This window comes from Marmota monax, unplaced genomic scaffold (assembly GCF_021218885.2).
Source record: "Marmota monax isolate L192 unplaced genomic scaffold, Marmota_monax_Labrador192_F-V1.1 WCK01_AAM20220418_F8-fsc00002, whole genome shotgun sequence".
Taxonomy (NCBI): Eukaryota; Metazoa; Chordata; class Mammalia; order Rodentia; family Sciuridae; genus Marmota; species Marmota monax.
Genome location: NW_026693571.1, coordinates 31916838 through 31935358, shown reverse-complemented (window position 1 = coordinate 31935358; position 18521 = coordinate 31916838). Strand labels below are relative to the sequence as shown.

The 18521-nt window shown below is 34.3% G+C and overlaps 1 protein-coding gene across 14 annotated transcripts in view; it reads left to right on the top strand.

The window, feature by feature from the left end:
* Positions 1–18521, top strand: part of Rapgef2 (Rap guanine nucleotide exchange factor 2) — a 261682-nt gene that overhangs the window by 209459 nt on the left and 33702 nt on the right. For all 14 annotated transcript variants that reach the window (XM_046458877.2, XM_046458873.2, XM_046458878.2 and 11 more), the window contains 3 exons: positions 5050–5227; positions 10367–10503; positions 11146–11304. In XM_046458877.2, the coding sequence (XP_046314833.1) occupies positions 5050–5227; positions 10367–10503; positions 11146–11304 (474 nt within the window). The remainder of the gene's footprint in view (positions 1–5049; positions 5228–10366; positions 10504–11145; positions 11305–18521) is intronic.

The window sequence follows — 18521 nt, the reverse complement described above, 5'->3', positions numbered from 1 at the left end:
GGCATTTAAAATTTCCTGTTTGTTCTTTTTCTTGGTATTCTTTAAAAAATACCAATTAAAATGGTTTTAAGAACTATATTCACAATAACAGAATATATTTAATCTCTTTTGATTTATAAATAAGTCATAGGGCATTGAGCATCAATATGATAAAATTGTTACATTTTAAAGAATATTCCTACTTAAATACTAAAGGGCAACTAAAACTATGTTATAGACTATATATGTATAAAGTAAATTAATGTAGGACAGGAGTAACTTGCCTAACAAATACTGGTTTAGTCAGCTTTTTCACTGCTGTGACTAAAAGAACTGACCAGAACAATTTGTAGAGGAGGAAAAGTTTATTTGAGGGCTCACAGTCTCCATAGAAGGCTGGCTCCATCCCTTCAGGCTGAAAATCACAGCTGGAAAGTGTGGTAGAGGAAAGAAGCTCATATCATGATCAGAAAGCAGAGAGGATCCACTCTCCAGATGCAAAATATAGACCCCATAGTCATGTCCCAGTGAACCACTTCCTCTAGCCACACCCCACTAGTTTTTAGTTATCACTCAATCCCTAATTTGCTGATTAGGTTAAGGCTATAACCCAGTCGTTTCTTCTCCAAACCTTCTTGTATTGTCTCACATATGAGCTTTTGGGGGACACCACACCTAAACCAAAACAAATACATAAGCCTATTTATTGCAAATGCATATTTTTAAACATTATATTTCTGACTTAGCAAAGTGGAAAACATTTTGTTACTGCTTTATCTATTTTTTTTTATAAATACTATTAAGAAATCTGGGCATAGTGTTTAGTATTTTGTGTTGGTCAAATCTGACATTGAATCTTAGACAATTACTATGTATTGTTTACAGTTAGCAACTTACTAATTTCCTTGTGTTTTCTCATCTGTTAAGTAAGGGTAATAATATAACTTGCTGAATTGATATGAAGATTATCATATATTAAAAGCATCAAATTTAGGGCTAGATATGTGGTAGTCATTCAGTACATAATATTATATGAACCATTTGGCCAGAACTTAACATGTACATTTAATCAGAAAGAAATTTGTTTAGTGGGGGCTGCAGTTGTGGCACACTGGTAGAGTGCTTGTCTAGCATGTGTGAAGCACTGGGTTCAATCCTCAGCACAACATTAAAAAAAATAAAATAAAAAGTTAAAAAAAAGAAATTTATTTACAGGTACACAGGGAGTTGGTGTTTAACACTTTTTTTTTTGTCAAACTCTTCAAATATAAATTGTGCAGGGCTCATTGCTGATACAGAGAAATATAGAAAGTATGTAAGGGCTACAGAGAAAAATGTATTCCCTCTAGGATGATACTTATGATTTAAGCTATAACTAAAATTTTTTCTCCTTGTTGGATCTAAAATTGTCTTTTGAGTGGTGAGAAGCTATAGCTCCAGTTGACATGTAGGTTCATGGAGATTAGGTGACTTTGCTGAAATCACATAATGAATGGTACAGGCGAGAATTGGAACACTAAACTGAATTTCTTTGTTCCTTCAGCAAATATAAATTCAGTAAATACTGGGTTCCAGGATCTAGGAGTTTAGGCCTCTTCCCCTGGAGACCAGCTTTTGTTCCTTAACCTTTCAACTCTAGTTGGTCTCCAAACATCTTCTTGCCTTTCACAAAAATGGTGGTTGACATTAGTAGATTCCTGAAAAGTTGCTTATCAAGGTCTTTTAAAATGTATCATTTAGAGAATTCTATAATATTTTAAAATAAAATGGAAATTTTTTCTTAGCAAAAGCAGTTTTCTAAGTTTCTGGTTTAATAAATGTTATTTATGAATAGCTTGTTTGTTAAAGAATGGATTTAACCTTGGTCTGTTCCTCTCATGTTCCCCCTCCCTACCCCACTGTGAATCAGCCTTCTTAGATCAGAGAAAACATTTGGCATTTGTTTTTTTGGGATTGGCTAATTTCATTTAGCATTATTTTCTCTAACTCCATCCATTTACCTGCAAATGCCATGGTTTTATTCTCTTTTATTGCTGAGTAATATTCCATTGTGTATATATGCCACATTTTTTTTTTTTTATCCATTCATCTATTGAAGGGCGGGCATCTAGGTTGGTTCCACAGTTTAGCTGCTGTGAATTGTGCTGCTATAAACATTGATGTGACTGTGTCTCTGTAGTATGCTGTTTTTAAGTCTGTTGGATATAGACTGAGGAGAGTAGGATAGCTGGGTCAAGTGGTGGTTCCATTCCCAATTTCCCAAGAAATATCCATACTGCTTTCCATATTGGCTGTACCTTTTTCCCCACATCCTCTCCAACACTTATTATTGTTTGTCTTCATAATAGCTGCCATTTTTCTGCTGTCATATATAAATTTTAAAACTTAATTTAAAAAATAAGCTTAAAAAAACAAAGCCGGGAAAAAATGAAGCAAAACAATAAAATAATATTAAAAAACAAAGTATAAAATAAAGGAACATTTAAAATTAAATAAAAAAGAGAATGGATTTAGCAAACAACTATGTTCAAATGAAGTGGAAGGTTCACTTCGGAGAGATGAAAACAATTAACACTCCAAAGTTTAGTCACCAGCATGGATTAGAGGCATGACTTAATTTCATTTAAATAATAATGACTTCTTTGGGATGGCATAAGATATATATTTTTTTTTCATATTTTAGCATATGTTATCTGCTTTAAAATTAAACAACTTTTAGTTATTTCAAATATTAAAAACTTTTTTGTTTATTGCTTTTGTCAGTAGTGCCTCTTCTTCAGTCTGTTCTAATGTTAAAGAAGGAGTGTGTAGAGGACTGATAAAACTATAAGATAATGAGTAATAGAGTCTTCAAAGTTAAGTTGAAACTGGGGTGAAAATGTAATCATAGTAAGCAAGCATTAGTAGCTTCTTTTAGACTTCAGAAGTAAGATAGGGATAACAGTGATGCTGTCCTGGTTTCCCTGACCACAGCCTTGGCCCACAGCATCACTTCAAGTTCTACTACTTCAGTGTCTTTCTAGAATCTAGAGATAACTCTCTGAATTCCAAATTTAAATAAAGAGACAAGTTTCTGAGTGTGTCATAATTTAATTCCCCCTGCCTGGGCCACAGATGCCTCTTCTTCTATCTGAAACATCTCTCTGCTCACAATGGTCAGTAGCAAGAATGCCATTCTTTAATGGGCATTTGTAGACATTAGGTTTTCTGTCTTGAAGTATTTTTCACTTAGGTGTTTCTTATAAGAAAGCATGTATCTGAAGTTCAGGAAAACACACCTAAATAACTGCAAAAGTGATTAAAACTCTGTTACTCTTAAGAAAATTTTAGCAAGTGTGTATTGCTTCAAAATGTAGAACTAAATCTTATGTTCTGTGATATAAACCCAGACTTAAAAAGGTGAATCTTTGTTGATAAAACAACAACAAAAACAAAAAATAGCACAAGTCATTTTTTAAAATTATTGAGTTGAAATTATAGAAGGGCCTGGGGTTGTAGAATGCTTGCCTCGCATGCGTGAGACCCTGGGTTCGATCCTCAGCACCACATAAAAATAAACAAGCAAAAACAAAGATATTGTGTCCATCTACAGCTTAAAAAAATTATAGGAAAAGTGTATACATCCTTCTGTAAGCCACATTCATATATAATTAGGTTGTGCTTAAAACTCTGGAGTCAAATTCCTGGTTTTTCATCTTCATTCCACAATTTGTCAGTATCATTACCTTGAAAAAAAATAATCTCTCTTTACTTGAGTTTTCAGAGACTAATAAGACTTAGTGGCTTTTAATTCATGGGGTTGTTTTAAGGATTAAAAAAGTTAATACATGTATTGTGGTTAAAGCAGTGCTGTGGTACATTGTTAAGTATTCGGCATTTAGTCAATTATTGTTATCAGGGTTGATATTTTATATTTTAAAAACATCTTTATAAATTTTTTTCTGATTTTTTTAAGTTATTGATGGACCTTTATTTTTATTTATTCATTCATATGCGGTCCTGAGAATCAAACCCAGTGCCTTACACATTTTTTCTTAAAGCTTATTATTATCTTTAAAATCATACAGGCTTTGAATTGAAATTGGTAAGCTTTATGATACACATTTTCTACAAAGTTAACTTTACAATAAGATATTTTCCAGGGTTTAGTATTTTTGTTAGAAAAATACATTTGTGATGTTCAGGATTGATATAGATAACATTTAATTAAATTCATTCTCACTATATATAAGCATTTAGTGAATTTTATGTATATAATGTCAGTAAGACTCTGTGTGTGTGTGTGTGTGTGTGTGTTTAAGACGATTATAGATTGACCGGAAAAGATAATTGTTCTAGGCTTCAGATAGCTCAGCAGAATAGACCATCTTGAAATAAGTGACTCTGGTGACTAAGAAAATAATATTTAGGTGTTGGTGAATGTCTTCTTAAGATGACATTTGGTTGATACTGTAACCAGGTATGTTGATAACTGGGAAGACAGAATGTGTCATCTTTAGGCATATATCATCTCCTATACTGTTTATTGATGTAAACTTTGAGAGTAGTCATTTTAACTAATTGTTACTGTTTGATTTTTATCAAGTTACCTTTGACTTGTGGTTCATTTCTCCTTAAAAGGCTGTCTAAGAAGGGAAAATCAGTTTAGTCTACTTGGCATTTATAAATTCATATCAGTTCTTCTGAAGGAAAAAGTGTTCAGAATCAACAAATTGTCACCCTTTAGCTCATAGTTTAAACTGTTCTATTTGAAAAATGAAATGAAAACAAGCACCACTATTCTTTATTCTACTATGTTTCAAAGGTTGTGTGATAGCTCAGATAAGAAATACAAACTTCTGAGATGAAAAATCAGTCATCCTAACATTTTAGTATGAATGATTTTGTTAAAGTAGTTTTTTTATAGTGTTTGCACAAATCGTTGTTGAATGTTGAGTCCTTCTAACTTAGTTACAGAAAAATGAATACAACAAAACTATCTTGAACTATAATTGTTATTATCTCTTTGGGCCCCCAAAGATTGATTTACTTAAAATAGTTTTTAAAGTATTTTAAATGTTCGTTTTTAAGGCCACAGAAAGTGAGGCTGGTGATATGGACCTGAGTGGGTTGCCAGAAACAGCGGTGGATTCCGAGGACGATGATGATGAGGAAGATATTGAGAGGGCATCGGATCCACTGATGAGTAGGGACATTGTGAGAGACTGCCTGGAGAAGGACCCAATCGACAGGACAGATGATGATATTGGTAAGTGCAACCCACAAAATGAATCTAGGAGCAGTTAAAAACATTTAGAGGTAAAACTGATATAATAGAGTGCAAGTCTAGTGAGCTTTAAGAAGTCATTAATTTATGAATTTCCTTTGTATAAATGTTGGTAATGAATGCTTTTCCTTTGTATATACTGTATTTGTTCGGAAAAAAGAAAAAGTCAATGTTAGTCAATACCTTCAGAAGTCTACATATAATACTGTGATTGAAACTTCCTAGTAAAATCCTTCCATGTAACTTCTTTCATAGCTTAATTTATTACATACATGTACACACACACACACACACACACACACTCACACACACAGAGCTAAATTTGTCTTCCGGGTAGTATTATTTCCATTAGTTTTCTTCTAAGCACTATTTCTGTGTGTTGGTCGATGGAAGTTAGTAAATTTTCATGTCAGTGAATTTGCTTCTACTCTTGTTCCATGTGAAGGAAGTCTGAGTGGATGAGGATAGTATGTCAGGCTAGCAGGACATGCACTGTGAGGGTTAAGACTCTCTTTATATGCACCCTAGAATTAAAAGATCTAAGCGACTTTATACCTACCTTTCCACATGAGCAACAATCAGTTGTGTAAAAATGCCTTTGTATTTAAATATGCTCTGAACTCTGACTTTTTGCTTAGAATATTAAGAGTAAGAGCAACTTCTGTTGAGAGTCATCTCCCACTAGAGTTCTGGAATCCATAACCACCCTTGTCTAAGCCCAAATGATCTGTCTGTTCAACCACTTGCCCAACTCTTTGGGTCAATAAGTATTTGAAGAGAAATCTAAAGAACTGAGTCTGTGGGATTAGCTATAGGAAGGTGTGGGTATAAGTATGTGTGAGTAGCTTGTAGTATTACATGTTTTAGCGGGACAAACATGTTTATGGAAGAACTTTGACCATTTAAAATAGATATGAGATAGGGAATAAGAGGGATAAAAAATGGAAAACCAAATCCTTGAATTATTTATGTATAATTTAATTACAATCATTGATGGGAGTTGCTAAATCTCTGTAGATGAGCATCATATGGTCGTAATTATCCATCCATTCATGCAGCTAATGTGATAGAGCCTCTTCTGGGTGCTGAACATTTCCTAGCTCTGAGCAACTCCATAGTGAACAGTACAGAGAGGTCCTTGTTCTATGGAAGTCTGTTGGAGAGACAGAGCAAGTGAACAGGTCAAATACTGCAGATAGTGGTGAGTGCTGCGGAGGAGAATTTAGTGGAGGTGGAGGAATGAAGTGAGTTCTCAGATTCACCCACTGAAGACCAGGGGTGTGGTGTCCCTGTAATGTATCAGGAACCAATGTGGTCGTTTGATTTCTAGTATGTAAAACTGGCTTTTTAATACTTCTGTTCTTTGTCCTTAAAAACTTTATTTTGTTTTTTAAATTCTTGTATTGTACTTGAAAGAATGAAAATGGAAGTGTGTTCAATTAACCATCTTAATTCAGAACCCTTGCTTATAGTTTTTTTTTAATTAGATAGAATATTGCTTATGAATAGGTTCATTTGGTTGGAAGTCATCTTTTTGTAAGCAAATATATCTGCTCTATTTAATCTATTTTTTAAATAGCTGTGGAAGAAAATGCTGATTATTAAAATACGTGCAGGATGTCTGTTATCCCTGGAAATATAAGGCTTTCACTTTGTGTTTGAGAAGGCTTCTATCCCAGAATTCTGGAAAGCAAGAAGTGCTTATTCTTACAAATAAATGCAAAAATCATTTGCTTGCTTGTTTTCTTTTCTTTCTTTTTTGTGGGAGTGGGGGAGGGTACTGGGGATTGATTGAACTCAGGGACACTCAAGCACTGAGTCACATCCCCAGCCCTATTTTGTATTTTATTTAGAAACAGGGTATCATTGAGTTGCTTAACACCTCACTTTTGCTGAGGCTGGCTTTTAACCTTCTTTTTTTTGAAATTGGGTCTTGCTAAGTTTCCCAGGCTGGCGTTGAACTTGTGATCCTTTTGTCTCAGTCTCCTGAATAGAAGCAGGGATTAAAGACGTGTGCCACTGCTCCCAGCTATACTCAATTATTGAATTTTTTTAATACCATTTTATTTGTTTATTTGCTTATTTTTATGTGGTGCTGAGGATCAACTCCAGTCCCTTATACATGCTAGGCAAGCACTCTACTACTGAGCTACAGTTCTAGCCCCTGAACTTTTATTTTTTGTTTTGAGGGCTTGATATATTAAGGTAGAAGAAGAATGGCTTTGTTCTCTTTCAGACAATTCTTTTTCATCCTGCTTCATGTACCACCAAAACCTCTAGATATTAAAAAAAACCCCTTAACATTATTAAGACTTTTTAAAATACAGAATGGAATCAAGCAAATCAAGATAGGCTCATTTTCTGAATTGACTTCAGTTTCTGGTGTCTGTACTTTGATTTGTTTTTTCTTTGTGTTACAATGACTACTAACAAATTTTTTTAAAAGATTAATGGTTTTCATAAACAAGAACATCCCTATTCTAACAAATAGGATATGTTATAGTAGTATATCATTCTAATAGATTAGATATAATTCTAATCATTTTTTCTAAAAATATTGGAAAAGCAGCCCTGCCCCCTCCCCCATGGCTTCTCTGTTTTATTTGTTCTAGGGACTATCTTAGTACTCATCCCAAGTTCTTGGTTCTTGGCTACTTCATCCTAGTTTGTATAGTACTCATGGCATTATCCGAGTTTAGTCTGAGCTAAATGCTTAAATGGCCAAATGCTTTAAATTTATTATATTTTTAAATATCAGTGATAGAAAAATTATTTTTTAAAAATTGCTCCAATTCTCCACTATAGTTGTATAGACGAGTTTTCACAAAACCAGTGTTTGGATATTTTTGAATCCTTGAGAGCTTTAAAAACTATTCAGGTAAGCATTTATGTCATCTTGGTTTTTCTACTGAGTTTGAAGAACTATATACATCTACTATTATTAGATCTTTCCCATCTTTTTTATTCCTATCTTGTTATATTGTTTTAATGCCAATCACTGGTCATATGTCACAGATTGATTGCATGACCCACTAATAAAATAAGAACCTGTCAGAAACAAAAAACATGTTTATGCAAGGTACTTTAAAATCATTGTAGCAGACATTAGTGGAGATATTTCATGTGATCTGCCCACTTTTTCTTTTCTAGTCATATGTGGTAATTATTTGACTTCTGGTATTCTGAACATATCTTAAATTCAATTTCTTACATATAACTAACTTCTGGTCTCACATTTTCCTTAAACCCATTAACCTTTGCTTGCCCAAGAAAATTTATCAACTGCTAGGAGAGGAGAAAGGTGTGATCTACAGGTTATAAATGTGATAGCTTATGGTGAGGGATGAGGGATGACTGCTACAGAAATTAGGCTGGAAACACCAGAACTGTGATGTGCTGATCAGAGGACCATGACTTTTTCATTTGCTTCTATGTTCCAAATGAAAAGGTCAGTACAGTTGTAGAATAGTGATTCCAACCTTTCATATGGATAGATATAGGTCATCTCTTATAGTAGTATTCAGAATCTCTCTTCTGCTGTTCCTGGGAATAAATATATTTTATGGCATAACTCAGACACACCTACTTATTTTCAGAAATAAAACCCTTCACTAAACAGAATTTATTCTTTTTATGAGTGATGTGCTTTAATATTTTATCATCATCTTCTTTTTTTAATACTGGTTGCAACAGTAAATTCATTTTCTGACACACAAATCTAGGTCAGGTTGAAGAACACTGTCCTACTGGACAGAATGCCTGGGTGCCACTTATTATTATTCTCCTGATTTTCAGAGCCTTGTGTAATGCACCATATAGGAGGAGGGATGATGTAGAGTCTAGTCAGAATGTGACATTACCCAGCTGGGCAAGAGGAAACCACTCAGTCTGTCCTTCTGGAAATGTAATATTTTCATAGATTATATTTTTCTGTTTTACTTTTTCCCTAGCAGTTAGCAAAATACATCCAATAACATAAAATTTGTTGCTCAAACTTAACAGAAGGAATGTACAAAGTACAGTTAAATTGTGTTGGCAATAAGAAAAATGTAAAATTTTTATTTAGCTGAGAGGTCAAATGATACCATGACTATAATTATGACAACAATAGCAGTTATTTTTATTGAATATTTACTCTGTGACAAGTACTTTATCAATGCATTTGATTCTTACAGCTATTCATGAAGGTAGATATATTACAAATGTGAAAACTGTGTCTTAGGGAAATTTACCAACTTACCCAAAGTTAAGAGAACTAGGAAGAATTCAAATGTCATGACGTTTGTGCTCTTCACTACTATCCACAGAGTCCAGAGTCCTGAATCATGTTACTGCCACCTTCTAATTATATGTGTCTGAGCCTCAGTTTCTTCCCTATGAAATGAAAAAGAATACATGTACTTCACAGGGCCATGATGAAGAATGAGGAGAAAATCTAGTAGATAATTAGAAGAGCTACTTACTAATAGGAGAAGCATAACAAAGAATAGAGATCATAGGATTCGAGGGACTTTGAAATCATCTGCCTATACCAAAGTATAAGCTATTTCTCCACAGCATTGCCAGAGGAAGAATGATCAGACTTTTTCTTTTTTGCCCATCTGTGGCATAACAAATGGTATATCAGTTCTTGTTTCATTATATGTTGTAAATATTTAATTGATTATTTTTTTTATAGATTTGTCTGATCCACAGAAACTCTCCCTTGAAATATTTTTGAATTAAAGGTAGTTATTTTTGCTATTTTAAGCATCCACCTGACCAAAAAGGCATTAGAATGGAGTTGCACCTTACTAGAGAATTCTCAGAGCTTCATTTTATTTTGGCTGTAATAAGCCTTACTCAAGAAGATGACAGCTGGGTTTCAGTTGGAATTTCACATTTCAACTTTAGTTATTTCTTAAGTGCCTTTAGAGTTTGGGTTACAGCGCCATGTTCATGGTGACAGAAATCTTTATGTACCTACAGAAAATACGGTTTTTACTCAAGATACTTAAAATGAGTCTTTCAGTAGGCAAAATTGTGTGGCATTTACAAAGAAAGAAACCTAGAGCATTCTTTTTGAAGACTCACTTTTAATAAAGGGTGCTGTTTTGACCAGGAGTGTCTTTTGCTTTTCAGAACAACTCTTGGAGTTTATGCACCAGCTGCCTGCGTTTGCCAATATGACAATGTCAGTGAGACGAGAGCTCTGTGCTGTGATGGTGTTTGCAGTGGTGGAAAGAGCAGGGACCATTGTGTTAAATGATGGTGAAGAGGTCAGTAAATATTCCTCCCTTTTTAAAAGCTTGTTTGAGGATCTCTCAATTTAGCACTTAGACAAAACCCAGTTTTTATATTTTCCTTCTTAGAAACCAGCAGTAATAATTTTGAATAAAGAATTATGATGTACATATTTTGTCACAGCATTCTGAATCCATTATTTTATTTTCCATTATATATAGTATTTCATACAATATTGATAGTTTTTTTTTTATGGTGTTGCAGATTGAATCCAAGGCTTCACACATTAGGCAAATGCTCTACCATTGAGCTATAGCCCCATTAATGTTTCAGTTTTGCAACTTATGATAAATTTAATGCTTTTTATCAGGATAATATGATGTTAGGGCTATGGTGATCATTATATATCATTTACATGTGCTTTGGGGTACAGAGGAAACTCTTTTCCTATGTCACTTTTGAGAAGAATATCCAAGCATGTAGATATGTGGTTGTGTATAAATGCTTATTCTGTAAACTTCCTAAAGAGCTAATATCACTTAAGTTATTTGTTCCATCTTTAAGATGGAATGATCTACCAAGCATTTTTAGGTACCATTCTAAAACTTTCAGCTGTGGCATTGCAATTTTACTTCCTGCTTTTTCTCTGTTTTTATGTTTGTTTGTTTGTTTATTAGCTGGACTCCTGGTCAGTGATTCTCAATGGTTCTGTGGAAGTGACTTATCCAGATGGAAAAGCAGAAATATTATGTATGGGAAATAGTTTTGGTGTCTCTCCTACCATGGACAAGGAATATATGAAAGGAGTGATGAGAACAAAGGTGGATGACTGCCAGGTATAAAATATATTTTTTATTCTTTTTTTAATTTGTTCTTTATAGATATACATGACATTAGGGTATATTTTGACATACATACATGGAGTATAACTTATTCTTATTAGGATCCCATTCTTGTGATTGTACATGATGTGGCGTTACATTGGCTGTGTATTCATATATGAACACAAAAGTTACGTTCTATTCATTCTAGTGTCTTTCTTATTCCCATTCCCCCTCCCTTCCCTTCATTCCCTTTGTCTAATCCAGTGAACTTTTATCTCCCCCCCACACACACACACACTGTGTTTTAGTATCTGCATATCAGAGAGAAAATTTGACCAGCTTATTTCACTTAGTATGATAGTCTCCAGATTTCATCCATTTACTGGCAAAAGTCATAAAGTCATTGTATGTTATTCTTAATGGAGAACACTTTTATGCAGTTTGGTATTTTTCTGCCTATATTAATATGTCATCTTTAAATAAGATTTTAATGTAAAACTATTACTTTTCACCTTATGCTTCAATAAATTATGAATGTCTCTCGAACTTACTTGAAATGCACAGAACTATGTTCTGTTTTTTTAAAGGGTATTCTCTAAATATGGCATTTTAAATTTTCCATCAGAAGTTATTAATAATCTATTCATTGATTTGACAATAAAATGCATATTATGAAAAACTCAAAAGTTGATAATTAAAGGTAACACAGTATAGCTATACAATGTTATTTTAAAATTCATATAACAAAGTAATTGATTTCAGAAGAGACATGGGAGTTAATCACAGTATGAATCAGTGGAAAGACTTGCTAGTAAAATATAATTGCTAATACAAAGAAAATACTGGGTAGCAGAAGAGAAATGGCATTTGTATTGATAATATATTAATATTCTTTCTTTAAAAACATTTAATAATAGGCTAGAGAAAATATGTGAACAAATGTGAAATTTAATTAGATTAATTTAAATGGAACGTCTATGTTAGTGAGGAAAAAATTTAAGATGCTTTAACTCTTAAGTGTTTATAATTTATGTAATGTCTTCTAAAAATTACTCTTTGAAAGATAAACATTTTAATATAAATAAGACAAAAAAGATTTTATATGACTTAAGACTAATGTTAAGGGCTTGTTATATTTATTAGTCAGCATTTTGCATGACATCTGAATGTAGTTTATTCTGAAAGGACATAATTGAATTTATTTGCTACATGCCCACACCCCCATTTTAAAAAAATTTTGAGACAGAGTCTTGCTAAGTTGCCCAGGCTGATCTTGAACTTAGACTCTTCCTGCCTTCGCCTCCTAAGTTGGAATTACAGGCAATTGCCACCATGCCTGAGTCATAATTGAATTTTTATAGTGTCAGATCAATGTACAGTAGTGTAATTTATTTAATTTTAAGCATTTTGCTTAACTAAAATTAAAAAAAAAAAAAACATGACTATAAATTAAATAAGCCTTCCTACAGAATCAAAATAATTTTGCCAGATAATTACTTGAGTAAGCATCATAGAGGGGAAAAAAAGAGACTATGAATTCAAAGTTTTAAATACATAAAATATGGAAATCATTCTAAATATAGTCACTTCTCAATTATTTAGTATAATAGAGGAAAACATATGGGTAAATTCCAAATTCTTTATTTGACATGAGAATGTACGTTTAGGAAGGATTATATGTGATATTTCAGTTCTGGAATTGTATTCCAAAAAAATAATGAAGACAAAGGAGTAAAGACAATCTAGAAAAGTATTAAAGATTTCTCCATCTTGTTATATTTTACTAGTTTCTCCCTGAATCCTTTCTTTTCTGTTTGGGATTTCAATAACAGTTGAGTTGGAGTCTGTTCCTTAGAGGCCAAATAGAAGTTATTTCATTTGTGAGAGGTCAGCAGGTACATCAGTACACCTAGTTGGCTAATCTACTTTCATTAGAAATGTAACCATGGAACCTAAATGATTCTAAGAGGCATATAAATGTTTTAGAGTAATTAATAAAAATGTTATGTGACTGAATATTACAGAGTATGTACATTTCAGGTACCATTAAGTGTTTATCTTGAAGTTCTGGGAAAGGAAAAGGAGATAGATGTTATGTTAGAGAAGCGAATCTTACCTATTTACAGAACAAAAAATTAGTAGGAAATCTAGAGTGATTGCAAAGTAGACCACAACTCAAAACAAAACTCTGATTAAGATATATAGACTCCTGTAACTCCTAATGTGCAGTTCTCAAAAATATGTAGGAGGTCAAAGGTGAAGTTCCTGCTAGAGAAAACTCTGTCTTCTGCTGTGCTCTACTCCATGCCAGTGTAAAAGGAACATGTTAAATCAGAGGATTCACAAATCACTCCTGGACATTCACCAACCCACCTGTTCAGCCTGGCATTTTATTCCTTAAGAGTACAACAGGGAGTCTGGGGCTATAGCTCAGAGCACTTGCCTAGCTCTGAGGCATTGGGCTTGATTCTGTACCACATAAAAATAAACAAATAAAATAAAGGCATTCTGTCCATCTTCAACTACAAAAAAAAAAAAATTAAAAATAGAATGTAATGGGTGAATTAATTTAGACATTTTAAGTGCTTATTTGAGTTAGGATTTTAAGTTATTTCTGTTTAAATGTAGAAAAAGAAAAAAAAATGATAATTTTAGCTCTTTCTCTTGGAAACAGTAAGAACTAGTAAGAACTATAAAATGGTTTCTGTCATTTTACTGACCACATTATAGGAAATCAACAGTTATTGACTGTAATGAACGAAAGTGGTGATATGTTTTTCAAGAAAAAGAACTTTGCTTAGGATTGGCCCTAACTAACATTCCAGTGGGGTCCAAAATAAATATCCCAAAATGCAACACCTGGTTGAGTTCATGTTAAGCAAAAGAAAGACAGTAATGAGTGGATTAAATTTAATGTATATTAGGATCCCTTGATGTGTTCAAACTTGTGTTTTGTTTTGGATGATTCCTTTGAGTTCTCCTCTTCTAGTTGTTTCTCTCTGGTGTCTAGTCCTTTTCCTTGGTTTGGTGTGAAGAACAAAGTTTAGAGCTTTAGACATCCTGTGGTACCTGGTAATTGGTATTGGCTTTCAGCCTTGACCCGTGTGGTGGTTAATTCAGGAAACTGGATGAGGGGCAATGGGGGATTAGAAAAGACAAACAGAGGGCTGGGGCTGTAGCTTAGTGGTAGAAAGAGGTCTTGCCTGGCATGTATGAGGCACTGGGATCAAGGTTCAATCCTCAGCACCACATAAATATAAACAAATAAAATAAAGGTATAAAAAAATACAATAACATTATTTAAAAAAAGAAAATAAAAGACAAACACACACAAAGAGGGAAAAGGCTAGGGCCTGGTGGGCATTATGCTTTGGTAGAAATGCAGTGACCAAGAACCAGCTCAGTATGTTTATTATATAGGTTTTATCATCAAAAGGATTTCTTGAGAGAAAGTTGCTTCAAAGCACGCAGAACCAAGATTGAAGACTAATGGCCCAGTTATAATTATCAACTTCTACCCCTAATTCTCTACCTTTAGGCAGTTGGTGCCTTTGGCAGTTGGTGTCTGAACTTTAAGAACCGATGATTCTATGACCAGTACTGAACCTTTGATGTAGGGTGACATCCTATCAACTGGGCAGTCTCTCTTGGCAGTTTCGAATAGAGTTCGAAGAAGAAGCATCGCTTTAGTCACTGCTCCCAACAGCTTTTATTCCCATACATACCTCCTCCTTTTCTTTTTCCATTCTCCTTTGTCCCCTTCTTCCCCTCTTCCCCTCTTCCTTTTCTACCCCTGCACCTTATTTTTCCTCCCTTTTTGCCTTCTCTACTTCCTGCCCTTCACCCTTCAATGGGCAGCAAACACTTGGATACCTAATTTGAACCATTAGGTGTGAATTTTCCTTACAGACGACAGAGTTTGAGTTTCAATATATTTAACATCTTAAGGTAAAATGTACATTAGAATCATCACTAAAGCAATTCACAAATTTTTAACTGTCTTCATACCACTTTAAAATTTACCTGATAATTTCATGTTAGAGCTATAAATTTCTTTGATCAAAAATAAGTTGCTAATAAAAAGGGTAAATGTTTTCAATTAAGATTCATTTTTTAGATACTAGTTCTGTATGACCATATTAGAAATTCAGTTTTAAGGGTTTTTTTTCCCCCTTTTTTTGGCTGGTATTTCAGATTGTTACATATGAAATGCCAAAATGTCTATCTGGACACTAAGAATTTCAAACCAAATTCATTCTAATTTCCTTAAATCTTTAGTCAAGAAGATTAATTTTAGTACATTCCTCTTCAAAAAGGGTTTTCTTTCATACATCTATCTACTTATTCATTTTAACTCAGGGATACATTTCTTTTTTAGAAGATAATGAGAAAATGATGATTTCATTATGTTCTGTAAAACTGAATGTAAGAACAAACCCCTTAAATTTTTTGGAGATAAAACCTTTCCAAATTTCCCATTTAGAAATTGCTTCCCAAATTTGGGGAGCAATTTTGCTGCTGTGTAAAAAAGAAATATATTTTTTTAGATAAGTTACCAAGGGCTTGTAGATAAGTTACCAAGGGCTTATAGATAAGTTACCAAAGGCTGTGTATTTTAAAACGTGTACACTAATGGTGAGTATGATAGAAATGGAGTATTTAAAATTTTTAAATTCAACTATTTATATTTACTTGTACATAAAAATCCTGTCTTTTGAAGTTTTAACTTTTTACTCCTAAATGCTTAGCAGAAAAGTTAGATGATATCAGCTGACTCAGTGGGAGGAATTTGGGATTATAGTATGCTGTTTCTCTTCTGAACTGCTGCTTGTATTCACTAGTGGAACTACTGACTGCAGAAAGTGTGGAAAAGCATAATTAATAAAATGAGAGTCCCATGTGATTTACGTTGCTCAGAAATATTAATGTTTTATGTATTTTCCTCCCAAGATTTTGAGGTGCATGTATAATTTTTTAAAAAAATTAGCCAGCATGTAATGATGGAGCATTTCCTCCTCTATACAGTGGGGATGATAGTACTGCCTTCCTCATCATACGATTAGGAACATAAATTGAGAAACTTCCTGCAAGGTTACCATAATATGGGGATGGTGATGATGTTATCATTGCCGCAGTCTGGCTGGGCACAATCAGGAGCCACTTGTCAAAAGAAACTAACTTTATTTTTAGAACCACACACACCAAACAAAACAGCCTCTCAGGAAAAACCCTCAGAGCCTCAACTGCCACCACCGGCTTTCCACAAGCCTCTCTCTCCCACACAAGCTTCTCCCCACCTCCCACAATCCTCCTGCTCTTGAGGCCGATTGGCTGGGTCACGTGGGCGGAGCCAAAAAAGTCCCCCAATGAGCAGCTCCGTGGTCTGAAAGGGCAGGGAAACAGCCCAATGAGCATCACCGCAGAGGAGCCAATCAGCTAGATGTTGCTGGGGCCGAGGAGCCAATCATCAGCTGGCAGCTGGAAGTTTGCTGGGGCCCCTTCGGCTGTGGCTCTCAACATCTCCCCCTCTCTGTTTAAACAACAAGCATGTGGCTTAGGGACCGTGTCTGTTAGGCAGTCCAATTCAACATATGGTCCTTACCCGTCATCGGATGAACTGACCTCTAGGCGTCAGCCTCCTGTCTTAGGTTGGTACCACTGCAATTGGATCATACCCGTCACTGACTACCGGTCCAGCATACAGCTATACTTGTGGATAGGCCTTTGCACCAGTGGGGGGGTGAGGTTCTTTGCCTCACCTCTGTTGGCCCCCAAATTTTAGACCATCACTAGTAGAGGAGGATGCAAAATGCCATGACATTAAGCCAATTGAGGGCTCCTTTGAAAAATTGTACCACCGGTGACATCATCAGCAAAAATACCCCAACACTACCACAAGTCGCTGCACCAACAGATAGTTCACAATGCATACAGGTGAGCTCACAATGTGTCCAGGCAAGTTCTGCAAGCAGTTCAGTGATGGCTATTGTAGAAGCTGTAGATTGGTTTTATCTTTGACTTCACCAGCACTGGGATGAAGATAGGAATTCTGGCAATAATGGCTAAAGAAAAAATTATGTAACATTCCAGAAGGCACTAAAAGAAAACAATTTTCTTAACAATTTACATTATCTTTAAGAGAATTATTAAATATAATGAAAAGGAAAGGTGAAAGTAAACAAACAGATCTGTTAACCTTCTTTTTTGTTTACATATTAAAACAATCCTCAACAGTTGTTTACCCAATTTAAATTAAACCATATAAATCACGTGAAAAAAAAATTTTGGATCCATTTTATCATGAGCGCTCATCATATATGATATATGGACATACGTACATTCAAACATATACCACAAAACACAAGTGTGCACACATAATATAATACATACAACACATAACATTATAGTAAAGGCCTTATAACTTTTTACAGGTGAAATCTCCATTGCAATGTTTAAAAACTCTATAGTCAAAAAATAGAACTGATCAGCAAAACATTAACCTAGGTCTGTATGAGCTCAAAAAACAAAATAGAACTTCATGATATGGCAAAGGGCAATAATAAAATAGATATTGAAAAAAGCATCCTGGTTCTGTTGCAGATGTAAGAATAGCCAAACTGGAGTTTTGGATATCAGTTGTTATGGATTTGAGCCAAATCATCTTCTTTTTGGTCTGTAGAAATCGCTTTAGTTAATCTTTCTGGAATCCAAATCGGCTGCTCTTCTCCCTGTGGAAACACATAAATAGACCCCCGACTCCAGACAATCACTGGGTCAGGACCTTGGTTAATCTCTCTGGAATCCAAATCGGCTGCTGTTCTCCCTGTGGAAACACACAAACAGACCCCCGACTCCAGACAATTACTGGGTCAGGACCTTTCCATTGTCCTGTTAGAATATCCTTCCAAAGTACCTTGGGCTTATGTACATTTTTTGGACACATATGCCTTTCCGCAGCACTAAGTCCTGATGAATCCAAATTTAAAAAGTTTAGAGTAAAAAGGGTTATTTTAAGTTTATCTTTGGGGAATATATACCCCTTCCCAATTCCTTCTTTTTGCTTTAATAAGTACATTTTAATAGTTTGATGAGCTCTTTCAACTATGCCTTGTCCCTGTGGATTGTATGGGATTCCTGTTATATGAGTAATGCCAAATGTTGAGCAAAATTGTTTAAAAGAGGTAGAAGTATAACCAGGGGCATTATCTGTTTTTAACTGTTTTGGAACA